General features: G+C 33.3%; 1 protein-coding gene and 1 long non-coding RNA gene across 2 annotated transcripts; both read right to left on the bottom strand.

The window, feature by feature from the left end:
* Positions 1-3,566: 3,566 nt before the first annotated feature.
* LOC129913848 (probable ATP-dependent RNA helicase pitchoune) lies at positions 3,567-23,132 on the bottom strand. The gene is made up of 7 exons (XM_055992768.1): positions 22,907-23,132; positions 22,735-22,827; positions 21,976-22,524; positions 21,753-21,917; positions 6,613-6,914; positions 6,228-6,551; positions 3,567-4,027 (listed from the first exon to the last, which is right to left on the bottom strand). Exons 1-7 carry the CDS (start codon positions 23,013-23,015, stop codon positions 3,701-3,703), a joined length of 1,869 nt encoding a protein of 622 aa, XP_055848743.1. The 5' UTR covers positions 23,016-23,132; the 3' UTR covers positions 3,567-3,700.
* Positions 6,988-7,596, bottom strand: LOC129913849 (uncharacterized). The gene is made up of 2 exons (XR_008772101.1): positions 7,131-7,596; positions 6,988-7,094 (listed from the first exon to the last, which is right to left on the bottom strand). It is a non-coding gene; the product is annotated as an uncharacterized LOC129913849 (long non-coding RNA).
* Positions 23,133-23,611: the final 479 nt, after the last annotated feature.

Raw genomic sequence — 23,611 nt, 5'->3', positions numbered from 1 at the left:
CCAAACCAAACCGCAAAACTAATAGCAATACCACCTTTAGCTCTAGACCTAGATGCTATATGTTATATACAGATGCATTTCATATGGAAATGGATTTAAATTAATATGCAAACGAGTTGTTATTTCATTACATGGGGTTTGGGATTTGCGACGATATGATGACGACTTACAACAACAACAACAATGTCGACAAGCAAATGCGAGGTTCCGTGGAACGTCGACGACACGTTCCGCGGGCGCCTCCGGCGTGTGGGTAGTGCGATATGAAATGCAAAGTGACGTGCACTGCTACACCAAATGACACTATTCATGGTGATTGCTGACATCAGCAACAACATCAAATTCACTTCGCCATCATCATGATCATCGCCGAATTAGAAACAAAGACTCTTGGACTTTGATAAAACTTTGTGCCCCGACGATGAACCCATCAACCATAAAGGTTGCGCATGCGACAACGACAATTGTAAGCAATAAATCAAATGAATCCATTCGAAATGAAATAAATGTCCCAGTTCCGATCGAAATGTCGAAACGTGTCCTTCGTAGGAAGACGAAGAGTGCGCCAATACGATTCACGCCACTGCTGAAGTTGTTTTGACGTAAGTTTTCTTTTTTGCTATCAAAAATGCAACAGTCTTTAAAGTTAAACTTATATACGCAATTTGGGTTCGAAGTTCCAATGAGATTGCCGTAGGGGCTCGAATGGGTCCCCAGATGCCACGGTTTTGCGACAACGCGACAGCCGGCGGCGGCGGTACGACGTAGTTCGTTGGCCAGCGACGACCTGCAGCAGAGGAGATAGTGGCGACGCAACGTGACAATTGAGATGACAACATGCGCCTTGTAAGGACCTAGCAAGTAAATCTATTAAAGTTATTAAAGATTTTAATTTCCTCAATTGGAATTGATGTTTTTGCCATTTGAAAGCGATGTTGTTGGCTGGCTTTAAGTATTTGTTTTTACCTATCAAATTAGGACATTTAAGTTGATGTTGTTATTGCTTTATGCGCAAACTGGCAAACTGCAAACCTGACCGTATTCACGTAGATGCTGATTTCGCATGAGATCGAGGCCACGTGGTGTCGTTGTTGTTGTTGTTGTTGTCAACTTTTTATGGCATCATAAACTGCAAAAGAAGTGTGGATAGTTTTTGAATGACAACAGTGGCACTGGCTATTAGAGGCTGTTTCATTCAATCGAGGTAGGTCTTTCATTGGCAAATTCTTCAATAAAGTGTGAGAGTATCTTACCAATGCAATTTTAATGAATTGGAAATTCACTTTCTATTATAAGCTAAATACTTTATAATATCGCTTGGGAATTTAAGCTTTACCACAGGGGTTTTACTTCGGCTAGGACTAACAGAATTAACTAGTATTCATATCATATGAGTAGCTTCTTTTAATAAGCTTCTGACAATATTTAAATAAACTAACATTTCTCTTTAAAGTGTCATTTGAGACAGAAGAAAATCTTATTTGAGCTTAGGGTCCATTTCCCCGCTTTATGCAGGAAGGGCAGTTTTAAAAAGAATTTGACAAAAAAAAAATTCAGCGGCTCGGCCATTCCGTATTTTTTCAAGATACATAATTTACAAATTCTTGACAACTGCAATTAAATCTACATGTTTTCAAAATAATAAACCTGCATCAAACCATTAATTTTTTCTCATGCTGCTTTAAAATTGAAAAAGAAATTTAATTTCATCAATAATTTTCTCCAAACTTTGAAAAGGCATTCTACCAAAAGTTAATAAATAACTAACAAAACCCGGCTGCAAAAGTTATAAAAATGGCGTAAGTTTGGAAAAAAATCGGCTTCAAATCTTTCTCACCTTAAAGCTTCCGTAAGTTAAAAAGATGGACATGATGACTAAATATTAAATAAGCTTCTTATAGAAGTGTTTATATCTGTAAATTAGGTAAGTTAGTACTTTTATATAAATATGCATTTTGTGATTGGATATTTTTTGTTGAGAAGGAATTATTTCAACTCCAACTCCATATGGCAAAAAAGTTATAATTTTATAATTTGAAATATTTATCTTACACGGTCACTGTGACGTACATATGTGTAACATTTTTTTCAATTTTGTCTCCAATTTTTTCAAAAGCGCCAAGGACAGTAACCATTTTCTAAAATTTCTTCATTTTTTGTCATTAATCATAAAAAAATACATCACAAGTCTGATGAAACTTTTCTATTATTTATATTGCTTTGATATCGTGGATAAAAGCTGTTGCCATTGTATTTATCTCAATTTTTGCATACATATATTCTAAGTGGCAAATTCCGGTGCTGTGGCAACAAAAGAAGATTACTTCTCTAAGATATCCTCAACAACATATTGAACTTAAATTAGTAAGAATGCATATCAGCTTATATCATAATGAATATGAGGAACGAGTAATTTTCAGTGTGATTTTCTAACTGAATGTTTTGTTTAAATTAACTATGAATGAAGACATCACTTTTATAAAGTCATCTCCATTCTCTATTTATTTTTCATGTGGATCAGGATCACCTGCGATTCGAATGAATCCTATTGTACATTTTACACTTATTTCAACTTCAAAAGTCAACATTGTCAAACACACTTCCAAAATGATGATGTCATCTCCCTACATTCAAAGAAAAATTACTATATTTTATCGAGATCAGATGAACAGCTCAGGCTCTATTTTAGTCAGTACCACGATCAACGATCATAATATTGGTTATTTGGTTGTGTCCATCTTTGGTTACATTTAAACGTCTTAAGTTGACATATTTGGTCATTGAATCGTGGGAGCGTATCCACCATGCCTCGCTTTATTAGTGTATCTTTTTGAAAATATTTATTATCACATTGTAGGTATATATTTCTGCGTGTGCCCATCTCCGCCACCACCGCCATCGCCGCCACATTAACCACCAAAGTGACATCAAATCGATTTTGGTGGGCCCATGTCATGGGTGACTGTAAATTCAGTTCACTTATAAGGAAGCACTGCTTCCAAGCGGAGGAGTTTTTGATTGTTTTTCGTTGTTGTATTATTTTTGTTCGTTTTTAATGCTTCAATAAACAAGCTCTCAAACTCTTAACGATGATCATGATGATGTTCATGATAATCGTCAAACAATGAGTGCGAGGGATGATGTTTTTGAATTCCGTTCAAGTATACCTTTGCTTTCTATTGGTTTCGCTGGGTTGAATTTGATGTTAGATGATTAGTTTATGTTATGTCATTTAATAGGCCGTGATGAGGATGGGCTGCATTTTGGGAACGGCGATCGACGACGGCAGCGGTTCACAAGTCCCAACCATATGGCGTTGTAATCATTGTCAATAGCCACAGCCAAACGATTGAAACAGAACATATTCAATAAAGTATATATATATATAAGAAGTGATAAATTATATTGAACAACAATTATTTTGGTCAAAGTTGTTTAGGGTTTAAAACTCGCCTTCAAAATGAGTAATTTAATTATCTGATAATTATTTTGACATCATTTTTTAACCTTAACGAGTTTTTCAAATCCAAAAGGTAGACATCTTCCAATCAAATTTAAACAAACGATTACAATTTTCTATTGTATACGTTTTATTCTTTATCAAGAAAATAAACAAAATAAAATTTTTTTCATTAACTCTTAACTATCCTTCATTTAAAAAAAAATCTTTACAAATAAAACATTATTTGATGCAACATTTTCATCTGGTAAACTTTTTCTTTTTCAACTGATCGCGTGTCACTTGCTTGTAGACCTTCTGACTGGATTTTTCCTCGTTCAATTCTCTGTAATAGCCATAACCACCACCGCCAACACGTTTCTCGGGACGTTTTCTTCTAAAGCCAATCTTCAAATCAACAACTGGCGGTACTAGGAAACCAAAACTTTTCGCCACTGTTTGCAAATCGAGAGTGTTTACATCGAAGATTGTCTTCAATTGATGTGAATCATAAGCCCGCACGTATCCCTTGAATGCCTCCTTTGCCGATTGATTGAGGAAGTAATTCTTTGAAATTAGTTTTTCCAACTGAAAGAAAGAATAACAAACAAAGGGATTAATTTATTTATTAATCAACAAAGTATGTATGCATTGCATTTGGATATAGCATACATTTGGTATCGAATAACTTAATCGGAAATCTTTTTTATGCACTAGTTACTGGTTCTTTGAATTGCAACCATTTAAAATAAAAAATAAAAAATCTGTGGATGATAAAACCAAGCAATTGAAGTGAGTGGGTGTTTAGACAAGATTTTTGTAGTTAAATGTGTTCAGTTTAGATCTTATCGAACAGATGTTGAATAAAAATTTTACAAGTTTTTTGTTTTAAAAAAATAACAAACTACTAGTATGACGACATCAACCTTAAGAAGAAAATTGTTACCGAATTACATGACAAGTTATTATTATAAATTACAAGTTACGAGAATGACCTAATAATTCATCCGAATATGATTTGAAAATATCCTATTTATGTATGCAAACAATTAAAGAGTATTTGGATGATAGAACTGCATTAAAATACATTATGAATACGAACAATTTAAAAACTTTAGACGAATATAATAAAATAAGCTCTAACATTTTTTGTTTTGGTGATAGATACATATTGCAATAAACACGAATTGAATACCAAATCAATGGTCGGACTTTATTATAAAAATAAAAAAGTGGGTCCCTCAATTTTGTCTGTCTGTCGGTCGGTCTGTAATTATCTTGAACTGAAGCCTAAAGTATTGAAACAATTTTCTTCAAATTTGATAAATATGAGTTTTGTGAGATTCTTTGGAGGCAAAATTGAAATTTTATTTTTAGGATCAAAATGTATCTGCCATATAACAGAAATGAAAAAAATTTAATTTTCTCAAAGACGGCTCTATTGCTTTTTAAAATCACTCATATGGCTGATGTAGTTTGATAAGAAACAGGTCCCTTGAGACTACGATCGAGTAAACATTAATTTCCAACCCGTAACACTATAGAAAACTATTCAGAAAAGGAAAATAAAAGCACCTGGGAATTGGACATTGAGTTGTTTTTAACTGAATAATTAAAAGTTAATCGGCCTTATAATGAATACGAGTCTTATGAGAGATTTGATAAATTGTGATTACGGCAATAAACCGTATTCTGCTAATCGATTTACTTTTGCGTGAATCAAGAGGAAAACATCACAAAATTATATATAGAAAATTAACAAAATACAAAATGCACAGCGCCAGATGATGAAATTACACTAGCCTAAAAAATTAAAGGAACAAAAAAAACGTGATTTTTTTTTTGTGATTTTCGAATAATTAGATATTTATTGTAGGCTGTATCTCAGAAAAAAAATGATCGTATCATGATAAAACAAAAAGCATAAATGAAAGCTACATTCTAGTTTTAGGATTTTAGTACTAATTTCATTTTTATTTCAAATGTTGAAATAGCAAAATCATTGAACTTTCCAAAAACCAAAATTTCTGCAAAACTACAGATTTATTCATAGAACAGTTTTCTGTTCTGAGAAATTGAGCTTTTGAAATGAAATAAAACATATATATATATGATGTGAACGAGTTGCATTTTAGTAGAAAGGAAATAGGTTTTTGGGGGTAAAATGGGAAATTATTTGTGATATTATATGGGGTATTGAATTGTTCAAAAGGAAGTTGAACTGAGCGCCATCTAATATTTCGTGGGCGAATCTCACCTAAACAACGACATTTTTGCAGCTGTTAATGACTTACTTGTAATCACTTTTTTGTGAGCAAAACCACATTCTTTTGAAATTTTGGATAGACCAAAGAAAAATCAAAATTTTTCAAAATAAGAAAAAGTATCCAAATATGATATGAAAGTTTTTTGTTTCCAAAATTAATCTTTAAAAGATGGCAAAGTGTTGCTTCTATTTGAAGGGTCCAGGGGAAAATAGCACAAGTCCATTTCAACTCATTCCGAGAAAAACGCAATTTAAAATTTCGTTCTCCATACAACTTAGCACTAAAGAACATCATTTATTAATTTTTTTAACAAGGCTTATATTTGTTATCTTAAAATAAGGATGCTTTCATATAGTGCTCAGTAAATACTACATGACCTCATCATTAGTTTATTTGTGACTTAAAGTGAACATGTGCCGTTTTTCCCCTGGACCCTTCATTTGTTTTTGAAAGATTGAGCCAAAACTTAAAATTTTTTTGTTCATCTCATTTAATATTTTTAATTTTAGTTTAACACTCACCTGCAATTGTATATCAGCAATTTTATTCCATGAAAACTCAAATTCATTCAATGGCACTTTGGCCATTTTCAAATATCTCAAGAATCCCAATTCTTCGGGTCTCAAAATAAGCAATGCATGTCCAGAGCTTCCCTCTCCACGAGCTGTACGTCCAACACGATGAATATATTCTTTTGGATCATCTGGTGGATCGTACTGAACAATCCAATCAACAGCAGGAATATCCAATCCACGAGCAGCTACATCTGTGCACAAAAGAATACCAGTTTCAGCATTGCAGAATTGGAAGAAAGTAGTTGTTCGCTTGGTTTGTTTTTGTTTTCCCTAAAAAAAATAGAATGTTTATCAATTTTTCTTACATTGGTTTTCTATTGCTAAGACTTACATGAATCGATGTAACAGGAAGATCAATATAATTAAACAATTCATGGTGATATTTTACTGACATACAAGACGAAAAGAATACCATAACCTTCTTCTTGCGATTCTTTTTTAGGAACGTAAAGAGAACCAATAAACGCTTCTCAGATGGACACACAATGTAACCTTGTTCAAGACCACTCACAGTGGCAGTTTCCTCATGATCATCCACACCAACATAAATTGGTTCCTTCTTCAAGGCTAATTTTGAAAGTGCGTCAATTTTGTCAGTTTGTGTGGCAGAGAATAACATTGTTTGGCGACGTTCTAGAGCGAAATCAAAATAATTGGATTAGTGGGCCTAAATATAGTACGACTTAATTTTAAGTTTATTTATTAATAATAATAATAACTGTTTGTACAGTAAGATTTAATTTTGTCCCCTAGAATCAAAAACAATCTATTCCACTTTTTCTTTTATTGAATTATTTAAAAAAAAAAACGTTCCTAGGCACTTTGTCCCGCTTTATTAAAAAAAACAACTTCTGAATCGAATTAAACATGTACTTTTGATTTTAAACTGACTGTGCTTTCCTTTGTCACCCAACGGGTTCCGAAAATATTTAATAATTAATTTTGGAATAGAAGTGTTTTGAAAGTCATGCATAGGAATAGTTTTGTTTTGAAACTTAGCAGAAGAATTATTTGCTTCATATCAGGAATAGTGTTGTTTTGATTCTCAACGAATGTGAAGAATGAGGAATACATTCGTTTTGATTCAAACTGTAATATTTCTATAAAGTATAACTCTGGAACAAGTTGACTTTGAAAGTGCTCAACCACACTCAAAGAAAGAGGTTGAAAAATTGAGATAAACTGCGTTTCTAACTCATTTTTCACAAAAAGTGGAATAGATTGTTTTTGATTCTAGGGGACACAAATCTTTTATAATACTTAGATAATATGGAAGGTTAATATCAGAGATCAGAAATTAATCTCAACCTTTTGAAAGGTTCTGTTGAAATTTGAATGTAACAAGTAAAACACTTTGTTAAATTATTTGTATAATAGTTTTGTGTTTGTTATCAATTATTTTCAATAATAAATATTATTCCTATTTTCTGTTTATAACCGATAAGACGTGTTTTCGTTACAAAGGTCTTTCCTAAAACATAACTTTCAACAGGTTATGGGCCCAGAAGGACGCTAAAGGCCATAACGAAGTTATAATTAAAACACGTTTTTCTAAGAAAAAATTCGAGAAAAAATTATTTTAATTTGATTCCTCTATCAGCAATTTTTCAAGATGGCTAACAGCGGACTACCAGGAATTGAAAAATTAAAGGGTCGTGACAATTATGATTCATGGAAATTTTCTGTCCAAGCATATTTGGAGCTGGAAGATTTGTGGTCATGCGTTAAAGCTGACGGAGAGGATGCGAAAAGAATAGCTAAAGCTAGAGCTAAAATTATTTTGTTGGTTGATCCAGTGAACTACGTTCATATTCAAGCATCCAAAACAGCAAAGGAAGCATGGGATAATCTTGAGAAGGCTTTCCAGGACAATGGACTGACGCGAAGAGTTGGACTGCTCAAGAAATTGATCACGACGAGACTGGAGAATTGTTCATCCGTAGAGGATTATGTTAATACTGTAATCACTACGGCTCATAAGCTGAATGGCGTTGGATTAACGGTCAGTGAAGAATGGGTTGGAACAATTTTACTCGCAGGTTTATCCGAAGAATATAAACCTATGATCATGGGTATTGAAAGTTCCGGCGTATCCATTACTGGTGATGTTATCAAGATGAAGATCCTTCAAGACGTAAAAACAGAAGATGTTGAAGCGGTTGCTTTTTATGGACGCAGTGGTCAACAGAAACAAACGAGGTCAACAAAGAAAAACTTTAACAATAAAAGCGGAACTAAAAACAACAACAATAGTTCAGGACCTAGATGTTTCCAATGCAACAAGAATGGTCATTTCGCCAGAGACTGTCCATCTAAGATGGGGAACAACAAGACAGGTCAAGCAAGTTCAAACGTTTTGTACACATCTTTTGCTGTGTCCTCAGTACAGCCTGGTGAATGGTACATTGACTCCGGAGCATCTGCTCATATGTGTACAGATCCGAACATAATGTCAGATATTAGCGAAGCTGCTAAGAGTGAAGTTGTGGTAGCTAACAACATGCGTTTGCCTGTACAAAGCCTGGGGAATGTGTATTTGCCAGTTGCTGTACAAAAAGAAAAGGTGAAAGTTGAGAATGTGTTGTGTATTCCTAATCTGAGTGCAAATCTTCTGTCAGTAAGTCAAATTGTGAGCAAAAACAACGAAGTGATTTTCGATTCCAAGGGCTGCCGAATTTACAATTCCGAAAAACAACTGATTGCAACAGCTTCTCTGCACGGCGAGTTGTTTAAATTGGACAAGCCAAGAAAAGAAAGATGTTTTGTTGCAAACAATTTGGACTCAGATTGCAAACTATGGCACAGAAGAATGGGGCATCTCAACATGACAAGTTTACGGATGCTGAGCGATTATTTTAGAACAAGTCAAAAATTTCCAATGATCGATAAATGGAACTGTGAAATTTGCCTCAAAGGAAAGCAGTGTCGATTTCCATTCAATCACACAGGACCTAGAGGAAGTGAAGTACTCGAGGTAATTCATTCCGATTTGTGTGGTCCATTGCATATCAAAAGTATGGGAGGTGCTCGATACATTTTGGTGTTTGTTGATGATTTCACAAGAAAAACGTTTGTTTATTTTCTACAATCAAAACACGAAACCATCACCCGTTTTGCAGAATTTAAAGCACTTGTAGAAAATCAATGTAACAAACGAATAAAGACCTTACACACCGATAATGGAACAGAGTACTGCAATAAAACGTTTCAAGCTTTATTGCGAAAGAATGGGATTTATCATCGTACATCAGCACCGTATACACCTGAACACAATGGGCTTGTTGAGCGAATGAACCGAACTATAATCGAGAAGGCAAGGTGTATGTTATTAGATGCGAATTTACCGAAGAACTTCTGGGCTGAAGCAGTTTCTACAGCCATCCATATAATAAATCGATCACCTTGTTCATCCCTTGAAGTGGTTCCAGAAGAAGCATGGTCAGGAAAGAGACCGGATTTGACTCATTTGCGTACGTTTGGTTGCAAGGCAATGGTTCATATTCCTAAAGCGTGCCGCAAAAAGTTAGACCCGAAATCCGAAGCATGTATCTTTCTTGGGTATTGTGAAGATTTCAAGACTTTCCGATTGTATAACCCAGACAAGAGAAGAATCATCATGAGCAGAGATGTTGTATTTTTCGAAGATGAACGCGTGTCTTTGCAGACGGAGAAGGTAATTGAAGATTATACTTTAATTAATTTTTCTCAAATACTCTCAGGCAATGATGATTCAGTGGGGGAAAATAACAGTGAAGATAGCAGTGTATCGATTCCGGATGTTTTGCCAAGAGAATTGGAACAGTCCGTTGAAACAGAAACCCAAGATGCGGATCAGAATTGTTTAAATGAAGTTGAAGATGAAATAATATGTATCTCCGAAACATCAAGTGAATCTAGTGAAAATGTCAACATTCCAAATACGACAGCAAATTCAAATGAAACTATACCAAGGAGAAGTAAGCGTACTCCGAAGCCTGTGGTAAGGGATGGTTACATTTCGTATTCCGTAACAACAGATGAAGTACATGATCCATTGACGTTGAAGGAAGCACTTGAAAGATCTGATTCTGAATTGTGGCGGCAAGCAATGAAAGAAGAAATTGATGCTTTACGAGAAAATGACACTTGGAATCTTGTAGATTTGCCTGTCAGCAAAAGAGCTATCAATTGTAAATGGGTGTTTAAAACAAAGCGTGATAGTGAAGGCAAGATTTCACGGTACAAAGCCCGGTTGGTTGTCAAGGGTTGCGCTCAACGAAAAGGGATTGATTACGAAGAAACTTTCTCCCCAGTAGTGAGATATAGCACCATACGCCTTTTGTTTTCTCTGGCCGCACAATTAGATTTGGACATTGACCAAATGGATGCAGTCACTGCATTTCTCCAAGGAGATTTAAATGACACGATATATATGATACGATATATATATACTTTACCGATAACACTGGTAAAGTATGTCATTTAAAGAAATCACTTTACGGCTTGAAGCAGGCCAGTCGTTTATGGAACCAAAAGCTCAACAAAGCTTTAACTAAATATGGTTTGAAACAATCAAAAATAGATCCTTGTGTTTATTTTACTGGAAAAGATTCAAACATCATAATAATTGCAGTATATGTTGATGACCTCTTAATATTTACGAAGAATATTGATGTGAAAATTAAACTCAAGAAATATCTTAACAGCGAGTTCAAAATGAAAGATATGGGCGAAGCAAGATTTGTGCTTGGAATGCACATTCAACGAGATCGTTCCAAAGGCATTATCCAAATTGACCAGGAACGCTATATCAACGACATACTGACTCGATTCAAAATGAATGATTGTAATCCTGTTAGCTCACCCATGGATAATAACCAAAAGCTTACCAAACAAATGTGCCCACAAACGGAAGAAGAGAAAAACGAAATGATGCAGATTCCATATCAAGAAGCAGTTGGCAGTATTATGTTCGCTGCACAAGTTTCCAGACCTGATGTTAGTTTTGCTGTGAGCAGTGTTTCCCGATTTAATAACTGCTTTGGTAAAGCTCATTGGATAGCAGTCAAACGAATCTTTCGATATTTGAAGGGGACGTCCGATGCCAAATTAGAATTCTCAAAGAAGAAAAATAATGAACTAATCGGTTATTGTGACGCAGATTGGGCCAATGATAGTCTTGATAGAAGATCCGTAACAGGTTACGTCTATAAATCCTGTGGAGGAGCTGTATCATGGAATACTAAAAAACAGCCCACAGTTGCTCTCTCATCAACCGAAGCAGAGTACATGGCCGTTTCCGCAGCCACTCAAGAAGCTTTATGGCTTAAAGGACTGGAAGCCGAGCTGATTCCAAGTTCTCCCAAGTCAACAACCATTCTATGCGACAACAAAGGTGCAATAAGTCTTGCGCTAACAACTGCATATCATCTTCGAACAAAGCATATCGATGTCAAACACCATTTCGTTCGTGACAAGATAGATGAAGGCTTGATTAACTTAAAATATATAAGCACAGCAGAAATGAATGCAGACTTTCTAACTAAAGCTTTAGATTCCAAAAAACATATAATTTGTTCTGAAGCAGTAGGTCTCAAATTTAATTAAATGTTACATTCAGTGGGAGTGTTGAAATTTGAATGTAACAAGTAAAACACTTTGTTAAATTATTTGTATAATAGTTTTGTGTTTGTTATCAATTATTTTCAATAATAAATATTATTCCTATTTTCTGTTTATAACCGATAAGACGTGTTTTCGTTACAAAGGTCTTTCCTAAAACATAACTTTCAACAGGTTCCTAAATAACTCTTATTTGTTGCCATTTTCAATAAAGGTCATAAAATAACATTTATTTAAAAAAAAGAAAAATTTCGGTCAAGGTCTGAGAGAAACCTTTATTTTGTATTTTTTTATGTTTTGGTCAACCAGTGAGATTTATTGCTGAGAGAAAAAAAATCTCATCTGCAAATGTATCAATTAGAACATCGGTCTCCTGAAATATTCGAAATTGCATTGGTTGGGCTTGTCGTCCCAGCGACTCAAATCACAGTGGAAAAGACATTTTCGTATTTACATATTATGTATTTTAAACGAAAAGAGATATAATTTTGGGTCTAAAGAACTTTGAGAGTTTATTATTAGTTGAACTTAATACATAAACTAAGAAAAAACATCCTTTTCATATTTATTTTTGCAAAATAAAGACATTCTTGACATATTGGACATTTTCCTTTGTATTGACCATTTTTGATTTATTTTCAGCGCAAACGGTTAAAGGTTGATCTTTTCCATTTATTTTTTGGTAAAAATCTCAACCATTGAGAGATATTTTATATAAAAGTTATCTCAACCGATAACCTTTATTTTTGATTTTTAAAAATAAATCTCAAACCTTAACCGAAACTATTTAAAGTAATGTGGTAACTCTCAGAGAGAAACCAATTGAAAATAAAGGTTGACTGTTATTTCTGATCTCTGGTTAATATTGATTAAGAAATAAAATAGTATTATTTATAATGAGCAAATCTTTGTGAAAGTTTGGAATAGGAATAGGTTCAAAGTTGGATTAGGGTAAATATGTGGCTATGAGGGATGAGAAATGAAAAAAAAAATCCAGTTTTAAATTTTATGGAGTTTAAAATTATGATTTTGATTATTGATAGGAGAGAGTTCGGGAGTCTTACAGCACGAATGAAAAATAAACGCAAGGAATAAAAGTTCCAGTTGGTGGCCACTATTTTTCAAAATAAAATTTCCTGATCAAATTTCAAAATTTTCCCTGACCAAAGAATTAAAAAGATATGTTTTAATACAGTAAAATAAGGAGAAAAAAGGGGTAAATCTCGGAATGAATGTTAGTAGAAATTTTTTTTGCTTAATATCTTCCTTTTGCCATTCTATAACATATCTCAAAAGTCTAGAAAAATCTCATGTCCGCTTGTCGCGATTTCAAGGTCAAATCGAGAAATGGAGATTTTCAAAATTAACAAAAATAGGCTATGGTATTATATACACATATGATACATGATTTCAAGGTATTTTTTAATGCTGATTCCAAAAAATCAATCAAGGCAATCTGACGTCTCTGAAAAAAGTTATATGTACCTGTTTTTCATCTGTCAACTAATATTATTATGACAGTTGCAAATTTACTGCCGAAAAACCCTTAAAAGTTATGGTAGATGAACCAAATTTTGCATGAAGATTTTAGAATCCATCATTATTAAAAATCAAAACCATCCATTACAAAAAATATATATACCTACGAAATAATGGTATTTTTTGATGGAGGGGCAAATTTTAGGATATGCACTAAAGAAGATTCTTGTTCATCTTAGGAATAAGTGCTAATAGGCTATTTTTTTCATTTTAATCTTTGTTTGGATATTCTTTAACTACCCTCCAAAATTTTAAAAAAATCTCATGTCCGCAAGTTCTAATTTTCCTGGTTTGAACTTAAGGTGCAGATTTTAAAAAATTGAAAAACTACACTTCAGATATTTGTGTCAGCTCAACATGAATAATGTACATTACTTTACTTGTACTTAAAAAATTGAAAAACTACACTTCAGATATTTGTGTCAGCTCAACATGAATAATGTACATTACTTTTCAGGGATGGTCAGATTGATTTATTTGTGTGTTTTGTTGGAATCAGCGTCGAAAAATACCTTGAAATCATATGGGATATGTTTGTACATACAAGAATCTAAAGTTTTCTCATTATTTTTTTTAAATCTGCACCTAACTTAGTTTAACCTGGAAAATTAGAACTTGCGGACATGAGATTTTCTTAGATTTTTGACATAAGTTATAGAATATCCAAACAAATATAGAAACAAAAAAATTAGCCTATTAGCACTAATTCCAAGATTGTACCAGGATGTTTTTTAGTGCACATCCCAAAATTTCCCCTTTTCTCAAAAAATACCATTTTGTTATAATGAAAATTTGACGGCAGGTAAAGAATCTAACTACTCTCTATGGAAAGCTATAAAAGCCACGAAAAAACCTAAGCTTCCAGCACCTCCGATTATGAAAGACCAAAATGCATGGGCAAGAAGCGACAAAGAGAAAGCAAACGTTTTCGCTGATTACCTAGAGGACACATTCAAACCATTCAATGGGCAAGCATTGAATGATAGTATAAATATGAATTTAACGTCAAGTGAAAGCTTTATCACAAGAAATGTTACACTCGCCGAATTAAAAAAAGAAATTAAGAAGCTAAAGCCAAAAAAAGCACCCGGATACGACTTAATTACAGCGGAAATTCTTAAAATGCTCCCACGGAAAGGTTTAATAAATCTCCTCTATATAATGAATGCCACTTTAAGGTTAGAATACATTCCAAATCAATGGAAAGTCGCAGAAGTAATAATGGTCTTGAAACCTGGCAAACCATCACACGAAAAGAAATCATACAGACCCATTTCACTGCTTCCTGTAGTATCGAAGGTTTTCGAGAGAATATTTTTGCAGCTACTTCAGCCAATAATAGAAGAAAAAGGTCTTATACCTGAACACCAGTTCGGTTTTAGAAACAAGCACTCAACGATAGATCAAGTGCATAGAATCACCGATGTCATTGAGAGAGCTCTCGAAGAAAAGAAAATTTGTTCAGCGGTCTTTTTAGATGTATCTCAAGCTTTTGACAAAGTATGGCACGAGGGCCTCAAATTCAAGTTAAGACAAGTCCTACCTGAAGGACTCTTTACCATTCTTAGAGAATATCTAGAGAACAGAATTTTCCGCGTCAGACACGGAAATGATTACTCAGACTTTAGGGAAATAGTGGCTGGGGTACCACAAGGTAGTGTTTTAGGTCCTATTTTGTACCTTCTATTCACACGCGATATACCTCAAACAGAAAACACAATTGTAGCTACTTTTGCTGATGATACCGCAATACTTGCAGTAGGCAGAACAATCAACGAGTCGACAAGTAAATTGCAAAATGCCCTTAACAATGTCAATGAATGGACAAAAACGTGGCGAATAGCGCTTAACGAATTTAAGTCAGTCCACGTGGACTTTACATATAAGAAAATAAATAGACTACCTGTTTTTATTAATACTACTCAAGTCCCATTTGCAAATGAGGCAAAATATCTCGGGATGACTCTCGACGCGAAATTAAAATGGAAAGCGCATGTTAAAAATAAATGTGATCAATTAAATATGAAATTGAGAGAAATGTACTGGTTGCTAGGACAACATTCTAGACTAAGTATCGAAAACAAATTATTAGTTTACAAGCAGGTACTAAAGCCTGTCTGGACATACGGTATTCAACTCTGGGGTTGTACACGCGATACAAATTTAAATAGATTACAAACTTTTGAAAATAAATTATTAAGATCATTTGTAAATGCGCCGTGGTATATAAGAAACGAAGATCTTCACAGGGATCTTGGAATCCCCACGGTTCGCGAAGAAATAAAAACGTTTGCCCAAAAACATCGAAAACGGTTAGTCGAACATACTAATAGAACAATACTAGAAATTCTCGACGAGACAAACTTAGTACGACGTTTGCGAAGGACTAAACCTTCCGATTTGGTACAGTGAAATTTTTCAATTTAATTCCTTTATTTCGAAATATCGGCATTGATTAATATAAATTTAAATGTTTTAGAGATTTTATTTATTTAACTTCCTTTAAAATATTTTTTTGATAACAAAAATTTAAACCATTACTTAATGATTTAATTTAAAACAAAAGTTATTTATTTATTTTTAAATATCATCAGTAGGAACTTTCATCGGAAAGTTACCTACAACACGTAACTTAACTTCGAGAAAGATAAATTGCTAGATAAGTTCCATCTGAACTTAGTTGCAATCGGGAGGAGGAGGTGGTTTTAGTGGTTAAGAGTCCCACATATCTATGAGCACGCGTTTTCCGGTCCTCATAGAATCTTTTGAAGATTTCAACACCTACCCACGGACAAAAAAAAAAAAAAAAAAATAATGTTTTTTTGCATTGCATTGTTTTGATTCCTAATAATAATGGATATGAAAACCTTCATGCAAAATTTGGTTCCGCTACCATTACTTTTAAGGGTTTTTCGGTAGTAAGTTAGCAACTGTTATAATAATATGAGTTGACAGATGAAAAGCAGGTATAACTTTTTGCAGAGACGTCAGATTGCCTGATTGCCTGATTGATTTTAGATTTTTTGGAATCAGCATTAAAAAATACCTTGATATCATGTATCATATGTGTATATAATACCATAGCCTATTTTTGCTAATTTTGAAAATCTCCATGACGCGATTTGACCTTGAAATCGCGACAAGCGGACATGAGATTTTTCTAGACTTTTGAGATATGTTATAGAATGGCAAAAGGAAGATATTGAGCAACAAAAATTTCTACTAACATTCATTCCGAGGTTAAACCCTTATTTGACTGGATTATTTTGAAATATGTTTATTTATGTAATTTTATAAAGTGGTATGAAATGTTCTTATTTCAATGGAGTTCATAATGTCATTCAAAATGAACAAACCTTTTATTTTTCAAAGATCTACTTATCTGTTACCGATTGCATTGGCTCATATTATTAAAATAAAAATTATTGATATTTTGTTTAACCCTCTAACGGGCAAAATGGTAAAAATGGTCGTACCAAGTTCATATTTTTTTTCCAGGTAGATATACCTTTTATAAGCTTATATTTAAAATTTGCACCCAAAATTTGTATCCACATCGAGTTTTAAGTGACAAATACTGGAGACCGTCTCAAGACGGTCTTGCCGGTTTGAAAGTAAGAAAAAGTAGTGAGATCAATATTAATTCAAATTTTTTTATTCAATAAAAAATGGAAGAAATTTTTTAGTTTCTGTGGTGATAATCAAAGAAACAATTTTTGTTTGCTGTGCAACACAAATGAATTTCACACTTGCAACACATTACTTGTGTGTCGGACTTTTTGCAATGCTTGCACCTTTCCGGAACTGCTCTTTTTCCTACATTCGAGGTAGGTACTCGGAATAGTAAGCAAACTTAGGAATTGATTCTGCTTACCGAACAACAACATTTGATGTGGCTTCTAAATCTGGCTTACCAGGTAGGATGACATTATCACCTGCACCATTATACACCGCAAAACGGTAGGAAAATCCGTTCGAATCGCAAAGAACAAACAATTTGATACCCCATTTATGCGGCTTGTTTGGCAAATATTGACGAAAATGGTGTTTCGTCTTGGTACTGCACATTTGTTCGTCAACACAGAGTCTTGCCGATTTAGGTATCGAATCGAACCACTCGTTTAGTTTGTTTACGAAAGCTCGAATTCAAAATAAATGGTCAAAGCCTGGTTCACCTTTTTTTCTTCTTTGGGATTCATCTTGGAAGCATAAATATCATTTGATGGCAACAAATCGTTTTCTGGCTAACCCTTCTGAATCGCAGGAAACGCATTTTTTTCCCCAGTAGCTCTCTATATTGGGATAACGGTATATCGACATGTACATCATTATACCAATATAATTCCGTATTTCTGCGGAAAAAGTTTTGAAGCCGGAGCTTATATTTTCCGTTAACGCACAACGATTTGTCTCTTCAGTTACCAGATCAATGATTTCTTCCGTAAAAAAACCAATTGAATATTTCCATTGGCGTTTTGAGGTTCCTAACACTCAATGGCAGTGATGCATCACATCAAAACTTCATTGACGTAAAGACACATTGAGCTTTTACGCCAGATCAATTTGGCAAGCTTTTTCGGGTCCTTTGTTAGTGCCTTGCTACACAGTGATTTTTCAATCGATTGAAAAATCACATGCGGTGGCTACACACTGTTGTGCCCAATCACGTTCCACTTTTACATTTTCTAGGAACAAACGTCAAAAAGAGGAAAACTTTAGCAATGGAACTGAACTGCCCTCAGAAAATTCAGTTCCCTTCGTGAGCATCTTCCCCCTTCACTCCTCATCCCTCTTGCCTACAAACTCACTGCTTAGGCGATTGAAAAATCACCGTTAGCCAGGCACTTATAGAGTCTCAATTGTTGGCCCAGTAGCCTCAAAGAACGGTAGGGGTGATCTCGGCCTTTTTATGGTTTTGAAGCCAGAATTTGAAATGGCAGATGAAGAACATGGGCCCAGTTCTTCTGCCAATTGAACATCAGTCAATTCATCCAAATTAAATTTTTTGACTGTTCACGTTTACGGAGATCCATCTAATACATTATATTTTAATTTTATCATAAAATATAGCAATATTATTTCAACAATTATGTTTTTTAACACAAAACAAAGAAAACAAGAACAAAACCAAGGACGAATACTTTTTAAACGTAAACAGGCAAGACCGTCTTGAGACGGTCTTGACTTTTTTTCTTCTACAAGACCCATTTCACTGTTTTAGCACTTCAATTTTCTTATACAACAAATAAATAACATAGTCTACTTGCAGTAAAATTAATATTTATATATTTTTGCCTCTAAGATGTTTTTTTGCACACTTGAAAAATTGAAACTAAAAGAATTCATTTCCGCGCTAAATTCAATGAATTTTGATATTCAATTAATGACAGCTCTCACACACGTGGTCGAAGCTAAATGAAAAAGGTATCAAAATGTTAGTAAGAGAAAGTAACAACAAGTTTTCGTTGTTTAAACGAAAAATATTTCTTAAGTTTGACAATATAGCAAAAAAACTGAAGGCAGTCTTGAGACGGTCTTATCCATTAGAGGGTTAATTAATAAAATGTACGACTGGGGTCGCACGTACTTGCTCTTTTGGTAAAAGTAACTCTTATAATTAAATACTTTTATTGAACAAAATTAGTTTTTATAATGAATTAGAGCCGATTTTTCAATCTTCTAATAAACAGTTAGTTAACTGTTCGACGAATAAAGTTATTAGGCTCATAAACAATCAGATAGCAACATTGAATTTTTCAATCAAGAATAATTTATTCTACAGAATGGGCACGTTCAGGAAATATTAGGGACTAGATATTTATGTAGGCAACGTCATTTTCTGAACGGAAATTTGAGTAAATTGACTAAATTAGTTTGGATGTGATGCTATTGTCAAATTTCGAAATTTATTTAAGAATATTACCGGTCGCATGGGTAAGACACCAAATTTCACTTAACTGTAATGAATAAATAAAATTAATTATGACCGATAATGCACTTTTTAGTTGTTTTTCACACAAATAAATTTAGTTTTGCTAAATTAATTCTTTAAATAAAAACAATTTGCTGTCATGTTGACAAAAAAAACTTTCCTAAATTTTTAGGGAAAATTTTCTTGCCTAACTTTCCAGTCAGCTTTCCAATAAAATTACCTAAATTGGAAGGATTTTTTTTGACAGCTTACCAATCAGAGACCGAGAAATTACCTAAATATTTAGTCCCTAACGTTTCTGAACCTGCCCAATAACAAAAAAAAAATTGTCAAATTCAAAAATATTCAAAATTAAACGTCATTTTTATCCATAATTGTTTTTGTTTTCTTGTGTTCCTCTGTATTTTTTGTCAAAATTCTTTCAAAGCAGCTTTTAGAATTGACACAATATTTTTGTTTAAATTATTCCTTAAAATAGTTTTTATTGGTCTCTGAAAGAAGCAGATAGTTTTATTCCTAGGAATAAGCTATATCTGTCTGTTGAAAAAATGATTTTTTCTCCATCAAGGGAATAAGTACTAACTGACTGTTTAACTGACTATTGAAAAATTAGCCCTTAAACATTATTTTAAATGATCTTTTACACAAAACCAAGTATGCCATTTGATTTCTTGTATATAAGAGAGTTTTTAGAAAAAACATTTCGAAAATCGTAAGAGCCGTTTTTTTTTTAATAATTTTTTAAATATAAAAATTTTTCAAAAAAAGTTGGTAGGTATGCTATTTTCCGTTTTTAAAAAATTGATTTTTCAAAAAAAAAAAAATTGAAATATTTTTTAAAAATCCAAAAATGTGTTTTTTGAAAATTTTATAAAATTTTTGTGTAACGTTTATTTTAACGTTTCTGTATGCAAAATTTGGTTGAAATTGCTTTGTCATTTACGAGAAATTGTTCGTTCTATGGGAGGTACCGTTAATAACGATACAAAACATATTTTTTTTAATTTCAAAAGGAGGCTATTAAGTGTATCACTAAACAGAAAAATTTTAATCAATATCGTTATAGCCGTTTTTCAAATACATTTACTTTCTATTTCTGTTATATGACAGGTACCGTTAGTTTTGGTCCTAAAAAAACATTCAATTTGCCCTCTAGGGAATCACCCAAAACTATTTACTACCAAGTTTGAAGCAAATCGCTACAGTAGTTTAGGCCGTAGCTCAAGGTACAGACAGACAGAACTGCCGGAACCACTTTTTTGGCATTCTCCATGATCGTAATGTCATGTAAAATTGTTATCTCGAGTTAGATTTTTTTACGAATCCTAAACTTGTCAATTTCTCAAGCATAAGTGTGACAAGAATTTTCTAAGTCTTTGGTCAAGCATTTACGTCAGGATTTCGTCACTTGCTATTCATAAAGAAACTCTCACATTTTCTCTACGTAACGAGTAGCTGAAGTGGCCAAATGCAAGTACAAATGTTCACTTGAGACAAATTTTTACTTGAGTGACGACTCTGAATGCTGCTCTAAGTTTCTAAAAAACTTGGGGGTTTTCAAGTGTCTTTGAATAAAGTTAATAAACAACATAAATGAAATTTAGAACAAAGCTCTGCAATGCTTTCTTGAAAATCTCATTTAAATACAAATAAAGCATGATTTCTTAGGTCTTTTTTCGTTTGAAACCACTCCATCAAATATAAGACTTTGTTTTGCACGCACTGTTAAAACATGCACTATCACGACTGTTCTGAAAATGGTATACCAACTTTTCCGTTCGAATTCTATTCTCTCCCGTTTTCAAATTGTAGCTGCTCCAAATTCCGTATTCGAACACAGTGCGGACCTACAATCCGACAGATTTTTGTCGTTTCCAATCCGGTTAGCAATTTGCTACATGAAAACAAAAATCTCCAATAAAAAAAAATCGAATGGAAATCAGAACAACCGTTTTCAATGCGTAGGGATTCAATTTTCGTTTTCAAATTCGAACGAACGTGTGTGAGCAAATTCTACCTGATTCTCGATGTCATATTCCAACTCAATTTGTAGTATTTTGATAAGTATACAAAATAAAGCCAAAATATAATGATATTTGCAACATTTCAATAAATGATGTATGAGCATTTTCCAAAGCGCATCGCAACGTTTAGAAATAATATAAACAAGAGTAGCCGTTGACTTTTCATACATAATTATTCTGGTTATATACCAGCAGATTCGTAGACTCAATAAGAATTAAACACAAGGGAAAAGAAAACAAAAGGAATTAAAAAAGTTATAGGTAAGGAGTAAAGAAATGGTGTAAAGGAATAAAGAATGCTAATAAAAAAATTTTAATGATGAATTACAAAAACCAATTAAATTTCAAAATATTTTGTCTTCTTTTTCAACTTACTTGGAAGCAAATTTACAATTTGCCTAAGTTCCTCCTCGAAACCAATTTCCAAAATTCGATCGACTTCATCAATTATCAAACACTGCAGGTTCTTGTAAAGGAAATCAGGAGAATTCTGCAAATGATCGAGTAGTCGACCAGGAGTTGCCACAAGAATGTTGATACCTGCAAACAAAATAACGATAAATAAAGAACGGATAAAGTAATGAATTATGCTTAATACCTTTTCCCAACTTTTCACTCTCCACCGCCCGATTAGAACCACCCATCACCAATCCATAAGTGTGATGATGATGTGCCATCAGTTCTTTGAGGACGCCAAACGTTTGCATGGACAATTCTCGAGTTGGTGAGATAATTATTACACCTGTGCCATTTCTTGGCATGAATCTTAACTTATAAATCAGTTCCACAGCTGGAATAAGGAAAGCCAGTGTCTTGCCGGAGCCTGTTTTAGCGGCACCCACCAAATCTCGTCCTTCCAACAATGGTGGAATGGATTTGGCTTGAATTTCCGTCATAGTTGTGAAACCCATTTCGGCAATTCCTTTTAAAGATTCTTCAGATACAAGACCTTTCAGAGAAGCGAATGTCATGTCGTTGGGGTCACGAGTGCTAACATTTTGTTCGCCATTTTGAGTGTCTTCTTCTGAAGATTCGGGTTCTTCTTCAGAAACAGCGGGTTTTTCAAGTTTTTTCTTCTTTTTTGTGGGTTCTGAATTGGCTGGGTGTTTGCCATTCTTCATTGGAGGTTGTTCATCTTCTGAGGAGTCTGAATAAAGAAACAATTGTAAGCCCAGTTTTCGAGGAAGATAAAACAAGTTCTTTAATATGTTTGGAATCAGTTTGGAATTGAATACATAATTTCATTAAACAGAGCTTCACCTGACTAACTAGGAAAGCATTTTCAAATTCGCCTTTAAATCATCATGTTTTTACGAGATTTCTACGTAGCCTTCAAATCAACTAAAAAGTTTCTTACCATTTTCCTCCTGAACTTCTTGAGCTATTTGCTTCTTTTTCTTTTTTGGAACTTTTTTGATTTGTGGAGTTTCAGCAAAATCATCTTCAGCTCCTAAAATGTATAAATATTTTGTAAATTTACCACGTTTCTTGAAAATAAAATTTGCAATCACTTTGAAGAAATTGCTTACCATTTTGTTCTTCAACATTTTGTAGTTTTCCTTTTTTAACAGCAAGTTCTTTCTTCATTTTTTCACGTTTTTTTATTTTCTTCATTAAAAGCTTTTCACGAAGAGACATTTTGTTAAGAAAATTAATTTATTTTGTCGAATTAAAAGGAAATAAACAATATTTTTCACGGAGAAAAAACTACAAGAAATGCACGCACGTGTTGGTTTGGCGGTGACAGATAAAAATGACATTTTATGATCTTATAAATTTTGTTCTTAGTGTACTTTGACAGTTCGTTTTGGAGTAAAGATGTAGATGTCGCTTTGAATGGTTTGAAGAATGACAGGGGTGGCATTTTAAATCATAGACGTACTATATTATTAATACTATTATTCTTGTTCCATTTGTGAAGAGAAAAAGGTATTATGTATGTATAACAGTTCATAATTTTTTTTTAAATTAATTTTTAAGGAACTTTTGTTCTAGATATTTATTTTTCTTCAAAATTCGTCAAAATATACATTTTGTTTTTTTTTTTCATTTTATATCCTTCATTACTGAATGATAAATTCAAAAATTTTGAAGGTCTAATTTGTGAAAGTTTTTTAGAAAACCAAATATATATTTCAGAACAAAAAATTTATATTAAGGCTGATTAATCAAGAGAGTTCAATGAAAATGAAGTAATTTTTTTATAAACTGTAATACATAAGAGCTTTTTCTCT

This window comes from Episyrphus balteatus, chromosome 3 (assembly GCF_945859705.1).
Source record: "Episyrphus balteatus chromosome 3, idEpiBalt1.1, whole genome shotgun sequence".
In the NCBI taxonomy this organism is placed as follows: domain Eukaryota; kingdom Metazoa; phylum Arthropoda; class Insecta; order Diptera; family Syrphidae; genus Episyrphus; species Episyrphus balteatus.
This window is presented reverse-complemented; position numbering and strand designations above follow the sequence as displayed.

Excerpts from the sequence above, each read along its gene's own strand:
- LOC129913848 (XM_055992768.1), bottom strand. The coding sequence starts at position 23,015 with ATGTCTCTTCGTGAAAAGCTTTTAATGAAGAAAATAAAAAAACGTGAA. Across the intron at positions 22,525-22,734 it reads AGAAGTTCAGGAGGAAAATG|ACTCCTCAGAAGATGAACAA; the intron begins GTAAGAAACTTT and ends TTCTTTATTCAG. Across the intron at positions 6,552-6,612 it reads TTCCTGTTACATCGATTCAT|GGAAAACAAAAACAAACCAA; the intron begins GTAAGTCTTAGC and ends TATTTTTTTTAG.